This window comes from Seriola lalandi, unplaced genomic scaffold, assembly GCF_002814215.2.
Source record: "Seriola lalandi dorsalis isolate HSWRI2012SDOR001 ecotype SW California unplaced genomic scaffold, Sedor1 jcf7180002054188, whole genome shotgun sequence".
Classification (NCBI taxonomy): domain Eukaryota; kingdom Metazoa; phylum Chordata; class Actinopteri; order Carangiformes; family Carangidae; genus Seriola; species Seriola lalandi.
In genome coordinates, this window is record NW_019524741.1 from 1166758 (window position 1) to 1187574 (window position 20817).

The following is a 20817-nucleotide window of genomic DNA, read 5'->3' on the forward strand; positions in this document are numbered from 1 at the left end:
AGGTTTTGTTTTAGCCAATGTAAAAAGGAAGAAATTGAGGCAGGGGGACTAAAATGAAGATGGAAAAAAGAAAGAAAGAAAGAAAGAAAGAAAGAAAGAAAGAGAGAGAGAAAGAAAGAAAGAAAGATAGAAATAAAGAAAGAACCACAATTTGCACGCACATGTTCTCATAATAGGGGTTGGTTATGGGGTCTGAATACACAAACAAGAATTAAGACATTTTCACTGAAACTTTGTCAATAATATTTTCAGGCCATTAAATAACACAGAGAGAGGGGGTGATACAGACAGAAAGAGAAAGAGATAAAAGAAAGGGAGAGATAAAGTCATACACACACTCAGAGAGGGAGGGGGGAGGGAGGGAGGCGAGGAAGTACTTAGAGAGGAGACGCATCATCTGTGCAGTGGTGGAGGCAACATCTCCTGGTTGCGGTCCGACAGCAACAGTAAAGCAGCATTTCCAATTTGTTTCCCCCCCCCCCGAAACTGTTGTTGTTGTTGTTGTGTGACAAGGCGATGTGGATTTACAAGCTCATTTTCGGATTCTTCGTCGTTTCTTGTTCTGGTAAGTTTTTGTGAGAAAACTATTTACAACTGCTCGAATAGCTGCCTGTCGTCTGCCAGTGGGCTGGAGCTGCTTGTTTGAACGCACTAGTCTGCGCTCCACAGCCTCTCAAACACTGGCTTCATTAATACAACTTTATTATTATCGGTTGTAATATTCACATAACAGCTCTGCAGTGCAGTAGCCTATTTACACTTTACAGTGTGTGGGCTACTGTTTCTTTGTTTGTTTGTTTTTTAACTGGGATGTTTCCTCCTGGGAAATTCTTAGTTATTTTCGCATCTATTTCTATAAGGGTAATGCAGAGTCAGTGCTTCTTACTTTGCGAAAACATTTCTCTAACTGGTCGTTCCTGGAAAACATAATCAGCTTTTGGACACAGATGAAAATGATGCTGTTGCCATTATTCTGACGATCCAGCACGTTTTTTTTTATTTTTTTTTTTAATCTCAACTCTTGCAACCGCGCGCGTTTCACCGCATAGGGACGCATTAAGACAGAGGTGATCAGACCACGAGATAAATCAATCCTATGATAAAGCGACTAGATAAAACTCACTGTCCCACAAAATGACCCATATTAAAATCAAATTAGTGAATCAGTCATCCAGGAGTCCTGACAGAGTGCGATTTCGCGGCTCATTGCTCTTCGGCACTCAGGCAGAGAAACTGCCGAGCCGGTGAAGTCAAGTTGGGGATTGGACAAACATGATGGGGCCGGGTCCTCTGCGATCCTCAGGTTGCTCACCCACGTCCCCCAAACACCCAGATCTACTGACTCTGAAACACGGGCCACTGATATCTGATGATAAGTCTAAGAATCGACAGCTTTTCATGCAACTATCCAACACAAACACCGCATGATTCCTGTGTTGATGGAAGCTCTTGTAGACTGAAGTGCAAATAGGTAAAAAGTTGAAATAGGTATGAGGGGGAGAAAAGAGGAGGTGAGTTTTCTCTCTGAATGTAAATGTCTTAACTGGCTCATGAGAAGTAGAGAACCTGACAACCGAAGAAACATACAGACACTGTGTGTGTGTGTGTGTGTGTGTGTGTGTGAGAGAGAGAGAGAGAGAGAGAGAGAGAGAGCCTTGGTTTCACTGAGGGCAGTGATAAATGACTGTGCATCCTATTAGGTCCTGTAGATTAATAACTGTTGAAGCAGACTAATTCACACATTGTAATGCTGTTGCCTGGTGTTCTCAGTCTGGCCGGGCTCATTAGCAGATCAACCACTGTGTCTCCCAGGCCACAGAGTAAGGTTTGCTAGTGTGCATGTGTGCATTTTCAATGATGAATAAATAAGAAAATAAAACTAACCGAACAGTAAGCATACTTGCCTGTTGCAATGAGGAGGCTTGCATGCATTATGCCCATCAGAGCCATAAGCTTAGTGGTAGAGTTATGTAGTCAAGTTATTAGACTGTCATATTGTCCACCATGTCTCTGGTTTGATGCAAACAACAGCTTGTCTCCTGCCTGACTTGGCCTTGAGCAGTGCATATCTCTAATTTACACTATGTGTAGATAAGTGTCAGCTAAATGTGCATATAGAATGTAAAATAAACACTGCTGAATAACGATGTTATGTAACTGTGTATCAGAGGGCAGACGAAATGCACTCCAGGACTATCAGAAGACTGATGGTGTTCGACTGGTTGTCGCATCTCCTGATTCTTCCCATCTGACCAAAAGCAGGAAGCTGAACATGGTCAGGTGCGCCAGATCCTGCAGCCGCAACAAAAGGCTCCCCTTCACCTGCAGGTATGTCTCGTGTGTCTCATGGCGTTACCCTTCCAGCTTCATGGTAAAGTAACTCTCCTACAAAATGAATGGCTGTCGAGAGTAACGTGGTGGTTCCTCAAGTTCCTTAATTATGCTTTTCAAAGGTACAATCCAGTGCTGTCCGTCTGGTCTGGCGGGCCTCCTAAGTGCTTTGCATACTTATGTAGCAGTTGTTTTAATTGCCCTCTGTTGCTTTTCGTTCTAAGAATTTAAAGAAAACCGACTATTTCCCTCATCCTCTTTCTCTCTGCCTCCTTTCCTTTCCTCCATATTCCCCAGAGCGTTCCTCTATGATCATAAAAACAGGAAATGCCAGTGGCTGTCATTCGACAGGAACTCACCAGGAGCTCAGATCCAACAGGACTTCAACTACCAACTCTATCAAAAGAAAGGTGACCTTTACTCTTCCACCTTGTCTCTCTACCAGCTGATACCAAAGCAGTGTCTCCCCCTATCGCCATATCTTTCCATCAGAAAAAAACTTCTTTACAGAGTCTCACTTGTAATCAGCAACACTGCCTCAGTATATACAGTATACTCTTTGTTGCTATTTTATAACTAGAAATAAAAAAATTTTTCCAGAGTGATTTAGCTTTGTACTGATGGCAGTCCTCAAGAGGAAGCCGAGGAAGGGCAAGGACCATTGTCATGTTTATGGTGTTGCGGCACATTATGGTTCATTTTCTGTCATTAAGCGGTGTTTGTGTAAACGGTGGAAACCCCCGCCCCACTTGACTCTGGACTGACCACAACACTGAATACACAGGCTGTGTAGCCTATTTCACTTGATCCAAATGTTTTGCAGAAGATTAGGAAAACAGATTTGGCTTTTGGCACCGTCAAGTCCTTGTTAAGCTCAGTGTTATAGCTGAACATCTTCTGTCTGTTTTCTTCATCATCCACGCTGGCTCTTTGTACAAAACAAATGCTCTCAGGTTGTTGGCTCATCACGCCCACTCACGCTCTTGTACTGTCATTTTGTCTCTCGGTCTGTATCTCTCCTCATCCTCGCTCTTTCTGCCTCTCTTTCAGACTACGTGAGAGAGTGCATTGTTGGTACAGGTCAGAGCTACAGGGGGCGGAGGTCGGTGACAGTGAGCGGGATCCTGTGCCAGGCCTGGGCCTCTCCCATTCCTCATGAACACAAGTAAGACTCCCCACCAACGTCAAACAAAATAGTGTTAAAGGTGCCTCTTACTGTTAGTGTTGGCCAGTTAGTGATGCAATTAGCTAGTAGCTAGAGGCTAGTCAGTATGTGTTTTTATGTGTATATGAGTATGATATATTAGGGGTTGATTAGGCTCCTGGGAGCAGTCATTCATCAGAACTGACATCATTGTAAGGCTTTACACAGTCACAGATCATTTCCTGCTACGGCTCTACTGTTTATCAAAGCATGTGTGTGCGCACACGTGTTAGTGTGTTTTACCGGGATTAGCATCATATCTAATATGCAGCCTTTGGTTAAACTCTAGGTACATTCGGCTAAATTAATTCCCAGATAAAGCTAATTTTTCGACAGGCAGACTTCCTGATACAGCGTAGCTCCGTATACCAAAATGAACCAACTGAGTGGAGTCTGAAAACATAAGATGCAAGTAAAACAATGTTTTCTATAGGATTATGAAAGTGAAAGTAAAACTTTTCTTGAAAAACTACCTGGTAAGTAAGAAAGGATTTTATACTCAGTCTACTACTACTACTAGTTTATCTTGAGTGTAAAAAAGTCCCATTATGGTTTCTGAAAGATGACAATCTGACACAAATGACTCCATTAGTAAAAAGAAAACATATTACATGACATTTAATTAAACTGATTCAAAGATATTCCTTTCCTATCCCTTGCATCTTTACACTGTTCTACTGTGGCCATGTTTGCAGTACAATATTTTGTGTAAAGGGAGGACAATCTTGGAAAAACAACACTCAGGAGAAAATAGCAGTAAAATAAGGACAAAGTTTTTCTTGTGGCAGATATTTATAATTATTAGAGAGCCTTAAACACAACACACACACCTCTTCTTAGAACTTTATTATCTTTGAATCTCATGCTATCTCCCTCCGTCTGCATCCCCCTCTCCTCAGAGGTATTAAATGGCTTTGAAAGGCTTTGTAGTGAGTTGTCACTGCAGATGAATAAAAGAGGGCAGTGTACGTTTGTTCCTCCAGTGAACCTGCTTTATCAGACTACTGTTAATGTCTCTAGATCAGGTAATTAAACCCAGGCGCTTTGTTTTATCAGTCGGCTTACAGGCATGGGAAACTCTCTCTCACACACACACACACACACACACACACACACACACACACACACACACACACACAAGAACAAATTGCATTTTTATCAGTAAAAGGTTTCTCCTCTTTAGTGATTGCCCTGCAATGGCCATCTCATTTCTGTCCCCGTCATTACCCACTCCACTGAAAAAACTACTTCAGAACCTCATCTTTTCATCATCATGTGGAAAAACACAGCTTGACTCAAAGATTACACTATGCCCATCATCACAACTGGTGACCACAGCCATGTGCTTGCCTGATGTAGAAGATGTGAGTCATTTGTCAATGTGTTTACGCTACATTCAGAACCTGCTTCATGGAAAACCAAACATTTTCCCCCCATATTAATGTGTTTTCTCCCATTAATAACATTGTGTCACCAACAGCTTGATCCTTCAGCATTAGCATCAATTAATTTTGCACTTGTTAATTTCCAGTGGTCATGTTTACTGGCAGGTTTCAGCCATCAGAGTTACGCAGCAGGATTTGTCATTCTGTCAGAGATTAAAAAACTACAGCAGAAACCGTGGCCTTGGGTGTTTTTCAAAAAGAGGTTGCTCTGCATGCTAGCTGAAATATTTGGCAACCGGTCTTGGTACATGTGTGTCTGTTTGTGTAACTGCAGCTCTGTTTCTGACAGATTCATGTCTAAGAGGTTCAGGAAGAAGGACCTCAGAGAAAACTACTGTCGTAACCCGGACAACTCCACCGTTGGCCCGTGGTGTTTTACCACTGACCCCAGGCCACACCTCAGACACCAGGAGTGTGGCATACCACAGTGTTCACAGGGTAGGCTACATAAACACACACACACACACACACACACACACACACACACACACACACAAACTATGTCTGCATATATACGAGCAGACATTCATCTTAAGATAATGCCCATTCCACATTGCAAATTGCCTCACCAATTCAGGCTTGATAGTCTGAAATGAGCTGCAGCAAATTAGGCAATCACATAGTACCTTGGACTAAGCATCGCTGGCTGTGCTCCGCTCCACAGCTGTGTGTGTGTGTGTGTGTGTGTGTGTGTGTGTGTATGTATGTGTGTGGGTGCACAGGTTTTCTTTATTTACTGAGACCAGCTGCAGCTGTTTCCAGGTGTGTGGTTCAGTTTATGCTGTCCTCTCTCATTCCATCAGTTTCAGGTTTTGTAAATGGTTCGACCTAAAGAGCCTGGTGTTGGAATGCAAGAGGATATTAATCCCTCTGTTGTCTCCTATACATAAAATGTTAGGTGTTTTTTGTCCCTGTGCTGCACATAGAAGGAAACCCGTTGAGTTCCAGTTGAGAGTCTGTATAAACAAAACTTTGATATTTATCCGGTTGTGATGAGAGAAAAGCACTTTCCCACCGGCGTTTCAGCCTCTATGTTATATCACACAATATTACTGTCAGAAACTGATGTCTCCCTGAAGAAAGGGATGATAATGACCTCTGTTATCTAATCCCTGGGGATTCATGCTGTCAGATGGGGTGTTTCCACTGCATGTATGACACTGGATCATGTTAATGAGGAAGCAGGCTGTGGTTCGATAAGACAGGGCGGGAATCCTTCTTGCTCTGCGGCTCACATATGGTGTCCCACTGGGTTATCACAAGTTGTATAACAGAGATAATGACTTTTTATTGTGATAGAAAGCCTGCATTCGTTCAGAAGAAAATGACTGGAAGGGTTTGTCGAGAAATTAGCCGGTCCTAATAGGAAACATACACACAGACACGCAAACGTGGCTTGCGCAAGCACACATACACATGCAGCCAGTGGTATTAAATGTGCTCTGTAATGACAGCAGTGGACTCATAAACATCTGTTTCTAATCTGCATGCTCTCTGTTGTTTACACTAGTCAGGGTGTTCTACTCACCATGCACCCAATGGTGTCTTCTCTACAACAAAGAGAGCTTCACCTTCATTATAATATGTGCTTCCATACTTTAAGTGCTGTGTATATAATGTCTGAACCTAAGGGAGATCTATTAAATATTTATGAAAGGGTTTATTGCAAAATGTTGCATAACTATTTTGGGGCAAAATCATCACATAAAAAATTTTGTGAATGGTGCACTTTATTCGAGTTTATTGCTTTGTCAACCCATTGCTATGCTACTAAAAAATCATCCTGATTTATTTTTGTGTGTCAAGTGTCTCTTTGTGAAAACAAAACCCTTCCTGCTGATAGTTTCAGTCAGTGTTTCTCTAAACGGTTTGTTCTGGGTGTTTGTGTGTGTGTGTGTGTGTGTGTGTGTGTGTGTGTGTGTGTGTCTCATTTCTCCATAGTGGAGTGTATGAACTGTAATGGGGAAGATTACAGAGGACCCATGGACCACACAGAGAGTGGAAAGGAATGTCAGCGCTGGGACCTGGATGAACCACACAAACACCTGTACCACCCCAAGAGGTAACACACACACACACACACACACACACACACACACACACCCGTATCTGCATCACTCTTCATCACACTAGATTGTGCATGCTCAATCACACTTAAGCCCGTGGATATATATATATATATATATATATATATATAATGTAATAGCAAAAAGCATAAGAATACTTTATGTAATAATAGGTTCAAAGAATAATTTCATATGGTCGTGGTGCACTAACTCTGGAGATGAAGTGATCTTTCTGTGCCTTTCCCTGAATGAATGTCACCAGAGCTCAGTGTGTAATTTTGTGTTTTTAGCAGCGCTATGCTGGGAAAACTCTTCTTTCTGACTTAATTGGCCCAAATTCCTTTAAGCTCTCAGCAGATTATGAAGCAGACTCCAGCCATGAGATAAGCTTATACCTATTTTAAAGAGGCCATATATTTTAGTCTGAATTAATATTCCTTGCATGCTCTTTGTTTAGGTGTGTGTGTGTGTGTGTGTGTGTGTGTGTGTGTGTGTGTGCACGCCAGCGGTGTGCGTCTGTGTCAAGAGAGTGTTCCAGCTAGTTGGTTGGCAGGTGGTCTGGATTAGTGGGGACTCGTTAACACATCCTTAATCATCCCAGTGTTTGTGTAAACGAGGTCCCAGACTGCTCATAGCACTAATGTAATGAGAGGGTCCCACAGCCTGATACTGCACCGCCTGGAGGCTGCAGGCCTGGAGGAGATGTGGGACTTGGGGATTACTTACTGTAGAACACCGGCAGTGGTGCAGCTTATTATCTTCCTCGCACCCCTGAGCTCTGAACAGATTCACAGATGGAGTCCTTGCACCATTCCAGTTATTAATGCTTCAGTTGCATGCAATGCGGTGAATTGTCTCCCCGCCTCTACATCTTCTCATAAGGATTCAGTAGGACAATGGAAACATGATTCTCTTTTCAGGTACCGCTGGGCTTTAAGAATGATGTGACGATTAGCGTTTTGTGCCAATGTTACTCAACTTCAAGTCCGAGAGTTGTGCTGTGGGCCGTGCAGCAATGTGATTTTCTGATGTGCTTTTCACTCTTATATATACTGAGGTTGTATTATACTGCATGTTTTGTATTAGGTACCCTGACAAGGGCCTGGATGACAACTACTGTAGGAACCCAGATGGACGCCACAGGCCCTGGTGCTTTACCACAGACCCAAACAAACCCTGGGAGTACTGCAACATCAAAGTTTGTGGTGAGAATGCATGCATGTTTGTTTGTGCGTGGTCGAATGCATTAGCATTTGTCATGCATGTTAAGTGGGATCTATACATGTCTGTGCGTGGGTTTGTTTGTGTTCTGATGTGTGATTGACTGCACAAGAATTTACAACTTCCTGTACCTTTCGTTTTACCACTGTTCTCCATCTCATTCGCTGCTAGAATTAAATACACACAAACAGACACACCCACACACACACACACACACACACACACACACATACACACACACACACACAGAGTAGTTCCCCTCTTAGGTTTGGCTCTCTGTTATGTCTTCTCTAATAGCCAGAATGTTTATTTTTCTCCTGTGCCACTGGCCTGCTGTTTATTGCTCTATGCCAGCTCTTACGTGTAGTGTTCAAACCGCAGAGGGCTCAGTTACTGCTCCACATTAACTTCCTGTTACACACCCAGACACTACATAAGGCTCATTCACACTACAAGCAGATCACTTTCATCACAACTTATACACTTAGCACAAGCAGTGTGATTGATGTGTAAGAGCAAGGTGTATGTGTCATGTCTGGCTTCGCGTTGTATGTGTGTCTATAACCAACAGATACTGTATGCTCAGAGTTGAGCCTGCAATCAGTGACGATGCACTGAGACAGCCACTGTGGTCCTCGAGAACATAAAACAGACAGAGCAGTGGTGTTATTGTTGGACTCAGCTGCTTTCTCCTGGGTCTGTGACTGGCCTGTTTGCCTGCTAGAATCATCAGCAGTCCTGGCACCATGTTTACTAGATGGCACTCCTCCATATGGACCCAGTGATTCACTGTTCCCCCCTGCTTTTTTCCCTTCTAAAAAACCATCTCCCACCCTCCGCATTCTCCATCTTTCTCGGTCCCTCATTCTTTCTCTCTCTCTCTCTCTCTCCCTCTCTCTGATATGGGAGTTTGTTGGGAACAGACCAAGTTTACGACCCAGTTAGCCTTAATCAAAACAAGGCAGAGAGGAGAGAGCAAGAGACAGAGAGACAAAGTGTTCTTTTGTCAAGGCCTGCTCTTTTGTTTACTGTCACAACTAGTGCATATCTATTTTTAGACGTATTGTATGTGCAGAAAACGTCTGTTTTAGAGTCTTGAAGATCTGCAGTTTTACACATTGTTGGATACAATCAGGCACAATGTTAAGGCTAATGAACTTGTGTTGCTTGTGTGTAATGAGCTGCTTTTCTGTAAATAAAAGTAGAGCAGATAAGATTTCCTGCCTCGTTTTTCCTATGTTGGCCATATTAGCCTCATTATACTGCAGATCTTTTAAACCCGTAGAGGGAGCTGCTCTGAGGAAAGCAGGTGGCCAAAACATTGAGGCTGTTCAGCTATTCATCATGTCAAAGGCACTGTCACACTGAATATTTCCTGAGTTCTAAATCATTTCCAATTCATTATTCTTTATAACTGTTTGTACATGTACTACAACAATATGAATAGAACCAGATAAAGGGAAATATTAGCAACTCTCATGTTAACACTGGAAGGCCTGAAGGTGCACACACACTGGAATATTTGGGCCAAATGATTTGGCCGTCACTCCCGATCGGAACAAATTGTCTGTAACGGTCTAAACCATTTGGTTCTGACAGTCGAGAGATAAAATCCTGCATTGTGCGATTGTTAGAACTGGAAAGTGGGAGTTGGGAGAAATAATAATTAACTATCTACAAATCTACAAACGACAGGCGAATGAGGAAACTGTGTGGTGTGCCATGAGTGTTATTTTTTTTTTTACAAATCTACAATCTAGTTCATCAAGGTTTCATTGTAGTGCCACAGTTCATTTGTCTCGCGCTTACAAAGTTCACTTACCTCCACCTCTCTCTGCAGTTCACACTCATTGTTTTCCACATCTCCCCATCCAACATTTCACCCATGTTTGAATTTTAACCACTTCTTTGCCTTTTTTTTGTACAAATCGCAGGATAAACTAGCAAGCCAAATTTTCTTTGATGGATTTCCTTATTTATGTTGGTACGGCCACATGTAAAATTTTATCCTGATGTGGAATTTGGGGGTGGTCTATAACAAGACGAGTGTATTTAAAGGCTACTTGTTGTTTAGTGTGGATGGTTTGGTGTTTGTAAGTTTCAATCATCTTAATTGACTGTTTCCATCATGAGATCTCCTCAGTTGTCTCAAGCATGAATTGTCTTTTAACGAGTATCCCCCAATTACAATACCCCAAGACCTAGAGTCATAACTGCTACACACTATATATATATTATATATACTATATACTACATTATTTTCTTCAGCCTTTTCCAACAACCCAAGCTTACACAGTCTTACGTGGGTTGTTGGAAAAGGCTGAATAACTATGTCACACATATTGTATGCTACCTTGACCAACCTAAACCACCCCTTGATTTGTTTTGCTCTTTCACAGAAACACCTCCCAAAAGTAACCTGGTGGAAACACCCGAGTGTTATAAGGGCAGAGGAGAAGGTTATAGGGGGATCGTGGACGTGACGCCCACTGGACTCACCTGCCAACGCTGGGACTCCCAGTATCCCCATAACCACACATTCTTACCTCAAGCCTACCTCTGCAAGTGAGTCAGACACTCGCATAAGACAACCATCCACTCACTCACCCACCTGCATGCACTTATATTCAAGCAGACTAGAGGAGAACTTTCTCTCTGTTTTCCAGGGACCTAAGAGAAAACTACTGTCGAAATCCAGATGGCCAAGAATTCCCCTGGTGCTTCACTACGGACCCAAGAGTCCGCACAATGTTCTGCACCAACATCCCTCAGTGTGGCACCCAGAACAAGCCTGTCAGCGGTGAGAGACTCAACAGCTTTAGCTAACACTCAAAACAACAAGGGAAAAGCTGATTTTCCCCACATCGGAAGCAGAGAAATATTTGGCATTTTCATATTTTGTGGACCGTGGAGTTCACATGAGACCCTGTAACCACACTTATCATTTTGTAACCACGTTCACTCCGTCCCTGTGGAAAACTGTAGCCCTATAGGACTGTGGGAAGGACTGACCACCGCGCATCACATAAACGATTTCTGACAGCAGCTCAGGATCGTCAGGTCTCACTGGACAGTGAAAGATGGAGTGGAAGGATTAGTGCTGGATGGGATTCTTTCTGGGGTAGCAAGTGATTTGGAAGTAAAAGATGTAGATCTATGGCTGAGCACACAAATTCAAATTTCCCAAGGGATCTGAGGGGTATTTCTTTGAGATTTTGCGGCCTTGCTTTGGGATTAGAAACCCTCTCTGAGGTTGTGTTGTGGTCTGCCCCAGAGGGTTGAATACGTTCCCATATAGAAATGAGATGCAGGGTGACAGAGAGCTTCAAAACCTTATTTATGACCCATGTTTTTCTAAGATATCATTGTGCATGGCTTTTTTGTGTTCCCAGCTCTAGATCCAATGACAACCATAATAGCTACGAAACTAAGGGTTGTTTTGATTCTTCTGCTTATAACTGATGAGTACCTAGATTTTTTTTTTTAGTAGTGAAACAATACTGTGTGGCAAATAATGCACAAAGACGATTGTGCTCATGCAGGTTTTGTTGTGTTATGTGTCAAGAATGTCTTTCTAATTTTATTTCTTTTACTTCTTTCTTCTTTTTTTGTCCAAATCCAGACTGCTATGAAAGCTTTGGAGAGAATTACCAAGGAGAACAGTCAAGGACTAGATCAAACCTGCCCTGTGCTCCCTGGACAGACCACAGCAACAGGTCGGCTCGTTGGATCCGTGTTACTTTTTCACCTAATAACTTTCCCAAACTCAAACCATGATGTGCAAAACAGACATGCACCATCAATAAACTGCAGACAAGAGTGTCTGCCCTAAAAATAGAGATCAAGATGTCACACAGCTCTTGTACGTATGTAACCCACAAGAGTCTATCAAAGTGTAGAGGTTTTTTTTTTAAGAGCTCAGTGGGATCAAAGGAAACTGCTGATAATGAGCAGAAAACATTTTATGGGTTTCAACAGGAGAAAGAGCTTGAGAAATTAGCTCTCTGTGATACAGGCTTGTCCATGACACTGTGCTGGAGAATGCCTTTGTGTTTTCAGGAACCATGTGTGCGAACCTGATACGTGCTGGTTAGTGCGGGGAGGTGCCCGAATATTGACCTCTAGTTAAGTCTTATTGTTGTTAGCAGATCAAGTCGGGCCTCTTTATTCTCAGAGGAGAAAACAGCTCCTGCGGGTGCCATGACTAGCTTCTCCAGCATCTCCCGGTGGCTAGAGAAGTGTTTCCCTGAAGATGACCTAACTCAGCAGGAATGACTCCCAGTGATAACTTGGCTGGGGGATATACACTTCACTCCTCACCTTTGACCCCAAACCCCTCCTATGTAGGAACACCTCAAAGCCAATCAGCTCTACCGCTTGGCTCCTGCCCAGAGTCAAAAGTCAGGGTTAGGTAGTCAGAGTGAGAGACGGCAGTTACTGCTAGAAATACAACACAGACAAACACAGATCTGAAAGTCTGGATTGCTTTCATTTGGTATCCATACTCCTGACCTCTTGTGGTCTCCCTTTTCTTTTGACAAATTCCCACTTTATCAGTTGAGGAATTGAAGAATTTTGTTTGTGGTTTTAAAATTCACATGAAAATACCCTCAAGTGTGGGATATGTTTGCATGAGCATGCATTAGGTATGTTTCTGTAGGTGGGTGTATGCTGTCTCAGTGAGTAATTCCTTTGCAGATCACCTCCTTATCTTGTCCAGAGGGAGAGAGCCTACACAGCTGTGTAGTTTGGCTTTCCAGATCCTTTCTGGCTAAATTTGTTCAGCTTTTACTAATAGTTATAAATCACCGGCAAATCCTTTTTACTTTCATCAACAGCTGACTTATCTGCTTAACGGGGGGGAAAAGAAATTCTGTTTGTTTTGAAAATTGTCTTCATGGCTTACTGAATGTTGATGAAAGATTAGTTATTGGATCTTTTGTGTTTGTCCAGTGGCGAGAGGGGCATGCTGATGACTGGCCTGGAGCGAAACTACTGCAGAAATCCTGACAAAGACAAACATGGTCCCTGGTGTTACACCAACAACTCTGCCATACTCTGGGACTACTGCACTGTAAAACCATGTGAGTGCATCACCGACACACAATCACACAGAAAGACACACCATTAGGAGGAAAACAATCTGTGACAGTGTGTAAAATTCAAAGTTTGCTATACCTCTGGTTCTAAGAGCGTAGAGTAGATTTGTTTGCACTCTGTCTGGTTTTCCTTCTCACTTACACACACACGCACATTATTTGCAGCGTGTAGATCTGTCTACACTCACGGGTCAGTGTGTGTCAGAGGAGATTCACAACTCATCAGGAAGACAGAGGAGGGTCCTTTCTAACGATTCCCACATGGACCCAAGAGGCATCATCACTGTGTCTTTTTTTATATGTTAGTGTTTATATGAAAACCATGCAGGTATCTACTGTGCTTCTGGCTAATAAAAATCTACTTTATATATATACACACACACACACACACACACACACACACACACACACACACACACACACACACACACACACACGCTTTTACTTATACTTTACATCACAAATCATTTGTTGGCCGGGAACTATGGGAAAAGAACACTGAAAAATCCAAACCTGTTTATCTTGTATTTGGAAATGGTCAGCATAAACGTTAAATTGCTGCAACTTGCAGCCACACGAGGCTTGTTACATTCAGTGAAAGCACTCCAGATTCTGGAAACAAAAAGAGACCGTGACAGGAGAGACAAATACAAGGGCCCTGGCGGCTGTGGCTGTACTGTCACAGTGAAATTTACACCCCTGTGTGAGGTTGCCTCTTATCTTGTATCGGTTAATACTCGTTTGTCTCCTCTCCTCTCTTCAGGTGATGCTTCACAGAACACCATTCCACTGGGTGAGTGTCTCTGTCAGCTCGTCTGTCTCTCTCTGTCCGTCTGTCTCTGTGTGCGAAGTGGCTCAGCTGCTGATCTGTGTGTGATAGCCTCCAAGGCAAGTGGTGATGTTTCCAGAACCTGATGGAGTCCTTTTTATGTGCAGCTATTATGGTACATGATGCAGGACATTATGTTGTCACGGTAGCATCTGTTTCTGTGTACGTGTGTAAGATAGTGGGAGAGGTGTGTGCGTATGAGTTGGTCTGTGTGTGACTCATTCATCTCTACATAATACAACTCGAGAGCGGAGGATGAACCTAAGTCTCTTGACATACAGAGTTTAAATTACACTCATGTGTTATGTGAACACATCCAATAATTACATTAACTAATGGCCTCATCAGCATAACTCTTTATGTTTCAAATATAATGATGATTATGGTGGATCATTAGGCAGCTCAAGTGCCTCTTGTATTGAAATAGCGTAAACAACATTTCACCATTAACAACAGTATGTTTGTTAATGTGTATTTATGTCTTGAATTAAATATGTATTACATGACATGAGGTATTAAATGATCTGCCTGCGTGTTTCTGCTTCCAGGTGAGCTGTCCTCTGTGGGGTGTTTTGTCCATAAGAGAACCAGGATCGTGGGAGGAGGTCCAGTGAACATATCAGAGGGAAGCTGGATGGTCAGCATACAGAAAGGGTACAGCGCTGCATTTAATATTCTACACATCTTCTTCCACCACTGAAGAAGAACAGGAGGCCATCCTGCCCAGACGGCCCTTGAATTCATAAAAAATGTAGTGGAGTTGTTCTTTTTTTTGGTTTTTGGAGCTCTCTAATGCTGTTTCAGTGGCCTTCCCGCTATGCTCAGCAACCACATGCATGCCAACATTTGAACAGGGATTTTTTTTTTTTTTTTTGTATGGGTTTAGGAGCCTGGATGCCATACATTTATGAGCCACCAGTAGCTTCACAGAGAAACAGAACTCACCTCACTTGTAAGGGTTAGAGTCCTTCAAAGCTGACGTTCAGATATAATATAATATATAAAACTCTTTTCTTCTTCAGAATGCTCAAATACGCTTATCTGATAGTTAGCATGACTGTCTACACAGTAAATGCTATACAACATTATACCCACTATACGCCAGGAATATACGCACCACTACCTCTGTAAAGCTTGAATTCTCACGCACACTTGTTTAAAATGACAGCATTAGTCCAAGTACTGCTGCTGATGTGTTAGATGAAGCTTTTATGTGCCATTTGTATTTTGTGCTCTTTCCAGTTCGGTGCACTGGTGTGGGGGTTCACTAATACGAGAGGAGTGGGTACTCACCGACAGACAGTGCTTCTCCTCATGGTAACGCTCGCTGTCTGTATATGTGAATTCTCTCCTTTCATCTGAACCTTGAACTGTCGGTGTATTCCTCTGTGTATTCATCGCAGGATTTATTTGTTCAGTCCATATGTGTCTCTCTATATTCAAGCATAACTGACTCTTTTCATTTGCTACTGTGTGCCCTGATCAGTCTGAGCGAGCTGCTCAGCGGAGAGTAATAAATGTGGAATATTTTACGAAGTATTAACTCTGTCTTCTGCCTCTCCAGTGTTCCAGACCTCAGTGAGTATCGGGTGTGGCTGGGAGTCTCTGATATTCGAGATGGTGCTCCTGACTGGTCCAAGAGACAGGAAGTCAGAATAGCTCATGTGATATGTGGCCCTGAGGGCTCCAGTTTAGCTCTTATAAGGCTGTCCAAGTGAGTGCCTGGAAAAATGATCTCAAAGATATATTGATATATTTTTGTGTGTGTATGTATGTGTGTGCTTGATGTTGATCATGCTTTGTATTTTCTGTGTTCATTAAATGTGTCCAGGCCTGCCCTTCCTGCAGACAATGTCCATACGATTCAGCTGCCTGTGGCTGGGTGCTCCATCCCAGAAGGAACGATATGTAAAATGTACGGGTGGGGCGAGACCAAAGGTACTGATATTATATATTCTACATTCACTACCGCTGTTGTATACATAAATATGCTGCATGTCTCCCAGGTTTGCAATATATTGCATTTATAATGCATTTTTCCTGCAGCGATCCGGATTTATTTTCTATATCCTTTTTTATTTTGAAATGGTATAAGGTGGAGGAGCAAAGGAATATTGTAACACTGCCTTCAATAATTGGTTACTTTATATCTTTGGCCATATGTCTCTAAACCTTGGATGAGTACTGCTTGTTGGGCGGCCTGATGTACAGATGGGTTCACGAACAACTGATATTTTTAATAAAAGTTAAAATGTGCCATGAATTCTGTATAAATTATTCAGCATTTCCTACATGCACTTGAAAACAAGTATATGGTCAATACGATATATCACGATATGTATGTTATATTACAGGGGTTCTACAGTACATAGGCAGCATTTGTATTGCATATGCTACAACTGAACAGAAGCAATTAAGTGCAACTTTTAACTCTTTCAGGCACTGGCCATGACGACATGCTAAAGGCCGTTGACCTGCCCATTGTCAGCAATGAGAGGTGTAGAGAGATGCACAGAGGGAACTTCCACATCACCAACACCAAGATCTGTGCAGGGGGCAAGAGGAACGAGGGAGTGTGTGAGGTAAACTGTTACTTGTGCATATTATTTTCCTAGCAAGGTGTTTTACCGACGAACTGTTTCAGTGACGAGAAAAAATCCACTCTAGAATTCATATGGTGTATTCAGTCCCCGTTAGTAAACAAGAACAAGCCTTTGGACCTTTGGATAAAGTAATTGTTCCCAGTGTGAATTTACGAGGATATTAGCGCCTTGGTTCTACATGACGCTTTGAAAGCTCAGTTTGATCTAAATCTCAAACAAATGTTCTTTCAATCTGTAGGCTTAGTATTCAGTCTGTTGTAAATAGAGCAGCTGGAGACTGTTGCACTAAATTTCATCAGCGATTAAAGCCTTGGTTTTGTGGTTTCTAGCTTGGAAAAGATCTGTCCATATTCAGAAATACTGGTGGCAGTGTTTGTCAATGAGAGTGTAGAAATACATTTTGCTTTCATTTAACCCTGTCAAATATGTAAACAGTGACGACAGCCATTTCTTAACCACTGACGCAGAAAAATGTGCTATCTATTTCTTCTATTGCAGAGGGATTATGGCGGCCCTCTTGTGTGCCAGGATGGTGAGATAAAGGTTATTGTTGGAGTGAGCGTCCATGGCAGAGGCTGTGCTCGGGCCAATCAGCCTGGCATCTTCATCAACGTGCCCTTTTACACGCAGTGGATCTACAAGGTCTTCAAATATTACCCCAACCCTGAGAATGTTTAGCCAGACAGAGACAGAGAATAAACCAGAACCAGGGGACAAAATCAAGCCTAGAGCCTCTACTTCTGTAAATCCCGCGGTGCACTCAGGACACCTGGTTTCTATGTTGTCCATACTTACATAGCCCACGGATCAATAGGAGACTGGTCTGAGGATAGATGAATGGATGGTAATACTGTTCATATCTTAGAAATAAGAAATGAACTGCTGAAGCAGCTAATAGTAAAAGAAATCTGTCTTCGACTGAGTTCGAAGCAAACCAGGCAAACAATATTTGGTTTTCATCCATTTTTCATGGTTTTCTCTTGGTAGCAAATCCACCAGAGTGGTATGCGAGCATGTGAATACTCTTGATTCCTGGCGTTACTTGAATGTTTTAAAACACCAAAGAGCAGTGGTTCAGCAGCTCCCTCTTTAGAGTACATCAATGGGCCACTTAGAAAACTATCCAGTGGTAGAGCAATGTTAAGGGCACTCTTACCAAGCTCCATGCATCCCGAGGGGCTTAAATAAAGTGGCCCTTACTGTACATAGTATTTTAATGAGTGTATTTGTGACACTCTAAAGGTGATTTGGGTCTTATAGATCTATGACGAGGGAAAATGAATGTCGTGTTAGGCAGATAAATGATGTACAGTGTGTTATCTACATTTCAGCTTTCAGTCATGTTTCTTGTCTCATACTGATGTCAGCTGTATGGTAACACCAAAATAAAATCCATTGTCAGTATTGTAATGTTATCATGATACCACTGACTGTATATAGAAGGATGCTCTTTGCATCCTGTGTAGATAAAAGGAATGTAAGGCTGGTCAGCCTTTATACAATTTGAAAAAAAGCAGAAAATGTAACATGCATGTGTACACACAAGCTCTTTCTATACAAAATCTCATATTTCTCTAAACCTATGTGTTAATTCATCATGGGTGTGTGTGTGTGTGTACATCTGCTTTTGTACATTTTTTCTGCAGCAGTGTCTGTATGCAAAAAGACAACCGCAGAAGGAGAGTGCATGCGTGTGTGTGTGTGTGTGTGTGTGTGTGTGTGTGTGTGTGTGTGCGTGCGTGCGCGTGCATGAGCTCGTGCATGTTTGAGCCAGAGCTGAATGAATTATCCTCTCCCCACACTCAGGACTTGGCAGTCCTCCAACACCAATCCACTCTGGATATTAGCGTCACAAAGTCTGTCACTTCAAACTTTGTCGTAGAAAGGAAGGGATGGTCTTTGTAACTGCATTGTCTGTCTGAGACGACTGAGAGGCCTTTGAAACAAATTAACACGCCTCTTTTACCCGTGTTAATGATTGAGATCACTTTATATTATAACTACATTATGTTTGTGTAAAAGTGAGAAAATTGTTGCGTGTGTGCGCGCGTGTGTGTGTGTGTGTGTGTGTGTGCACTGAAAGATGCTGCAAGCTGCTATCCTCTCCAGGTTGTACAGTACTGTCTTTTGTTCTCTGCATAATGTAGATTCACTATAAATGTCATGTCATCTTACCCAGTATGTTAAATGTTAAACCTAGTTTCAGCAATTATTTGAAAAGTTTTATGATGTCTGTCACTATAATAAATGTTTTTTTAATCTTTGAGTTTCTTTTCTCATTTGTCGCATTCTTTGAAGGCGCTGTTTGAGTGTTCTGAATGCAAATGTGTTTAGTCTCAGTCACTTTTCTTGCCTGCCGTATAATTAAGTCAAGGCTGTTGAGCTCCCCGGCCAGAAGATGGCACCACAGTAGCACACAGACTATAAAGACGTCTCGCTAATCTTACTAATCTCTCACTCTCCCTGTCTCTCTCTCCCTCACACACAGACACACAAACATATTCCCACATCTAAGGTCACACTCTCATCCACACACCACCCATTTCAGCCTTGTAGCTGCTCTTGATCAAATACTATAACAGAATGGCAATATTCTGCTGTCACCCTATTGAGAGCTTAATAGACAGAGTGAGAGATAGGTGTGAGGGGTGTAAGTGTGTGTGTGTGTGTGTGTGTGTGTGTGTGTGTGTGTGTGCGAAGGTGAAAGAGCGCAGGAGAGCGGGGACTGAGAGCTGGAGATTAAACGCTGAATCCATTGATGCTGTATTAAGGAACTTATGGAGCAAGCAGAAAATACACAGGGATCGACATTTTCTGTTGCTATGCACATTGTGTGTGCTGTGCACCGATGCTGACACAACACACACGTATATATTATATACACAGACACACACACACACACACTCACAAACATAGAGAGACACACAAACAGAGCATTCTGTGATAACAGATACTGTAGAAGCATCAAAGGGAGATGAAGCGTAAGATGTTTGCTTTCATCTGCAGGTCAGCTGCATGGACAGAAAGATGGAAAACGTAGACATAAACAAGAAGACAGACTGAAGGACAACTGCACGCACGCACACACGCACACACACACATACACACACACACACACATTCATACAAACACACACACACACACACTGAGACTGAGTGGCTGACTTGACCCTGGCTCAGTGCACCGTGAGATCTACAGCATACATGAGGCTAATGATCCAGAGAACATGGCTTGTGTCAGGGCTGTTCATGCTGGCATGAAAGCACTTGTGCACTGCGAGTGTGTGTGTGTGTGTATCTGTGTGTGTGAGTGTGTGTGTATTATAAAGAGAACAGACTAAGAAATGAACATTCATTCATGGTTCTAAAATGCTCTGTCTTTCATAGTGTTCCCCAATTCACCAAAGTGGTTTGATTACAAATAGATTTAGGATAAACCCCTCATCTCATCTCATTCAAAGGAGCTCCCAAAATAAAGCAAATAATTATGCTATGATTAAGAATAATAATCCATTTACAAACTATTTATACTAAACAACTTCATCAAAGCAGTTACTGGCAAATCTTGCAGAGACAAAATGAATTTGTAGTGCTGCACTATGACAAATTAAGAAGTACAGGGAAACAGGTACAGATGCATTTTCTGCACCATCACAGCTGTGAGTTTTCAGTACGTTGACACATTTTTCTTTCCTCATTTAAACCTGTAATGTGGTTTGTTACAGAAGGAACAAGTACAGCCTGTACCGGAGATGTAAGGGTGCATGAGCAGATCCAGACTGAGTTGGTGTAATGGATAAATGTGGCATTTCCTGATAAATTTCAAACTGAATATGTAGCTGGCTGGCCATTGCATTTCAAACACAGTACCAGGGAACTCTCACATGCTGCCGTACTTTAGCTGATGACTGCATGCAGAGATCTGAGTGCGACTGCTGGCGTCTCTATCCCTCTGTATATGTGTGTGTTACATGTGTGTGAGTGAGTGACGGAGAGAGAGAAAGAGAGAGTGAGAGAGAG

General features: G+C 42.4%; 1 protein-coding gene across 1 annotated transcript; it reads left to right on the top strand.

Annotated features, from left to right (window-relative positions):
• Positions 1-385: 385 nt before the first annotated feature.
• hgfb (hepatocyte growth factor b) lies at positions 386-19064 on the top strand. Its single transcript, XM_023403987.2, has 18 exons — positions 386-565; positions 2169-2328; positions 2629-2741; positions 3382-3496; positions 5270-5418; positions 6922-7042; positions 8133-8251; positions 10667-10832; positions 10934-11067; positions 11890-11983; positions 13221-13351; positions 14130-14159; positions 14744-14849; positions 15438-15512; positions 15760-15909; positions 16027-16133; positions 16635-16777; positions 17297-19064. Exons 1-18 carry the CDS (start codon positions 517-519, stop codon positions 17474-17476), a joined length of 2142 nt encoding a protein of 713 aa, XP_023259755.1. The 5' UTR covers positions 386-516; the 3' UTR covers positions 17477-19064.
• The last annotated feature ends 1753 nt before the right edge of the window (positions 19065-20817 follow it).

Coding starts and splice junctions, on each gene's coding strand:
- hgfb (XM_023403987.2), top strand. CDS start 517: ATGTGGATTTACAAGCTCATTTTCGGATTCTTCGTCGTTTCTTGTTCT. Junction 10,833..10,933: donor CCTCAAGCCTACCTCTGCAA/GTGAGTCAGACA, acceptor TCTGTTTTCCAG/GGACCTAAGAGAAAACTACT. Junction 16,778..17,296: donor GGAACGAGGGAGTGTGTGAG/GTAAACTGTTAC, acceptor CTTCTATTGCAG/AGGGATTATGGCGGCCCTCT.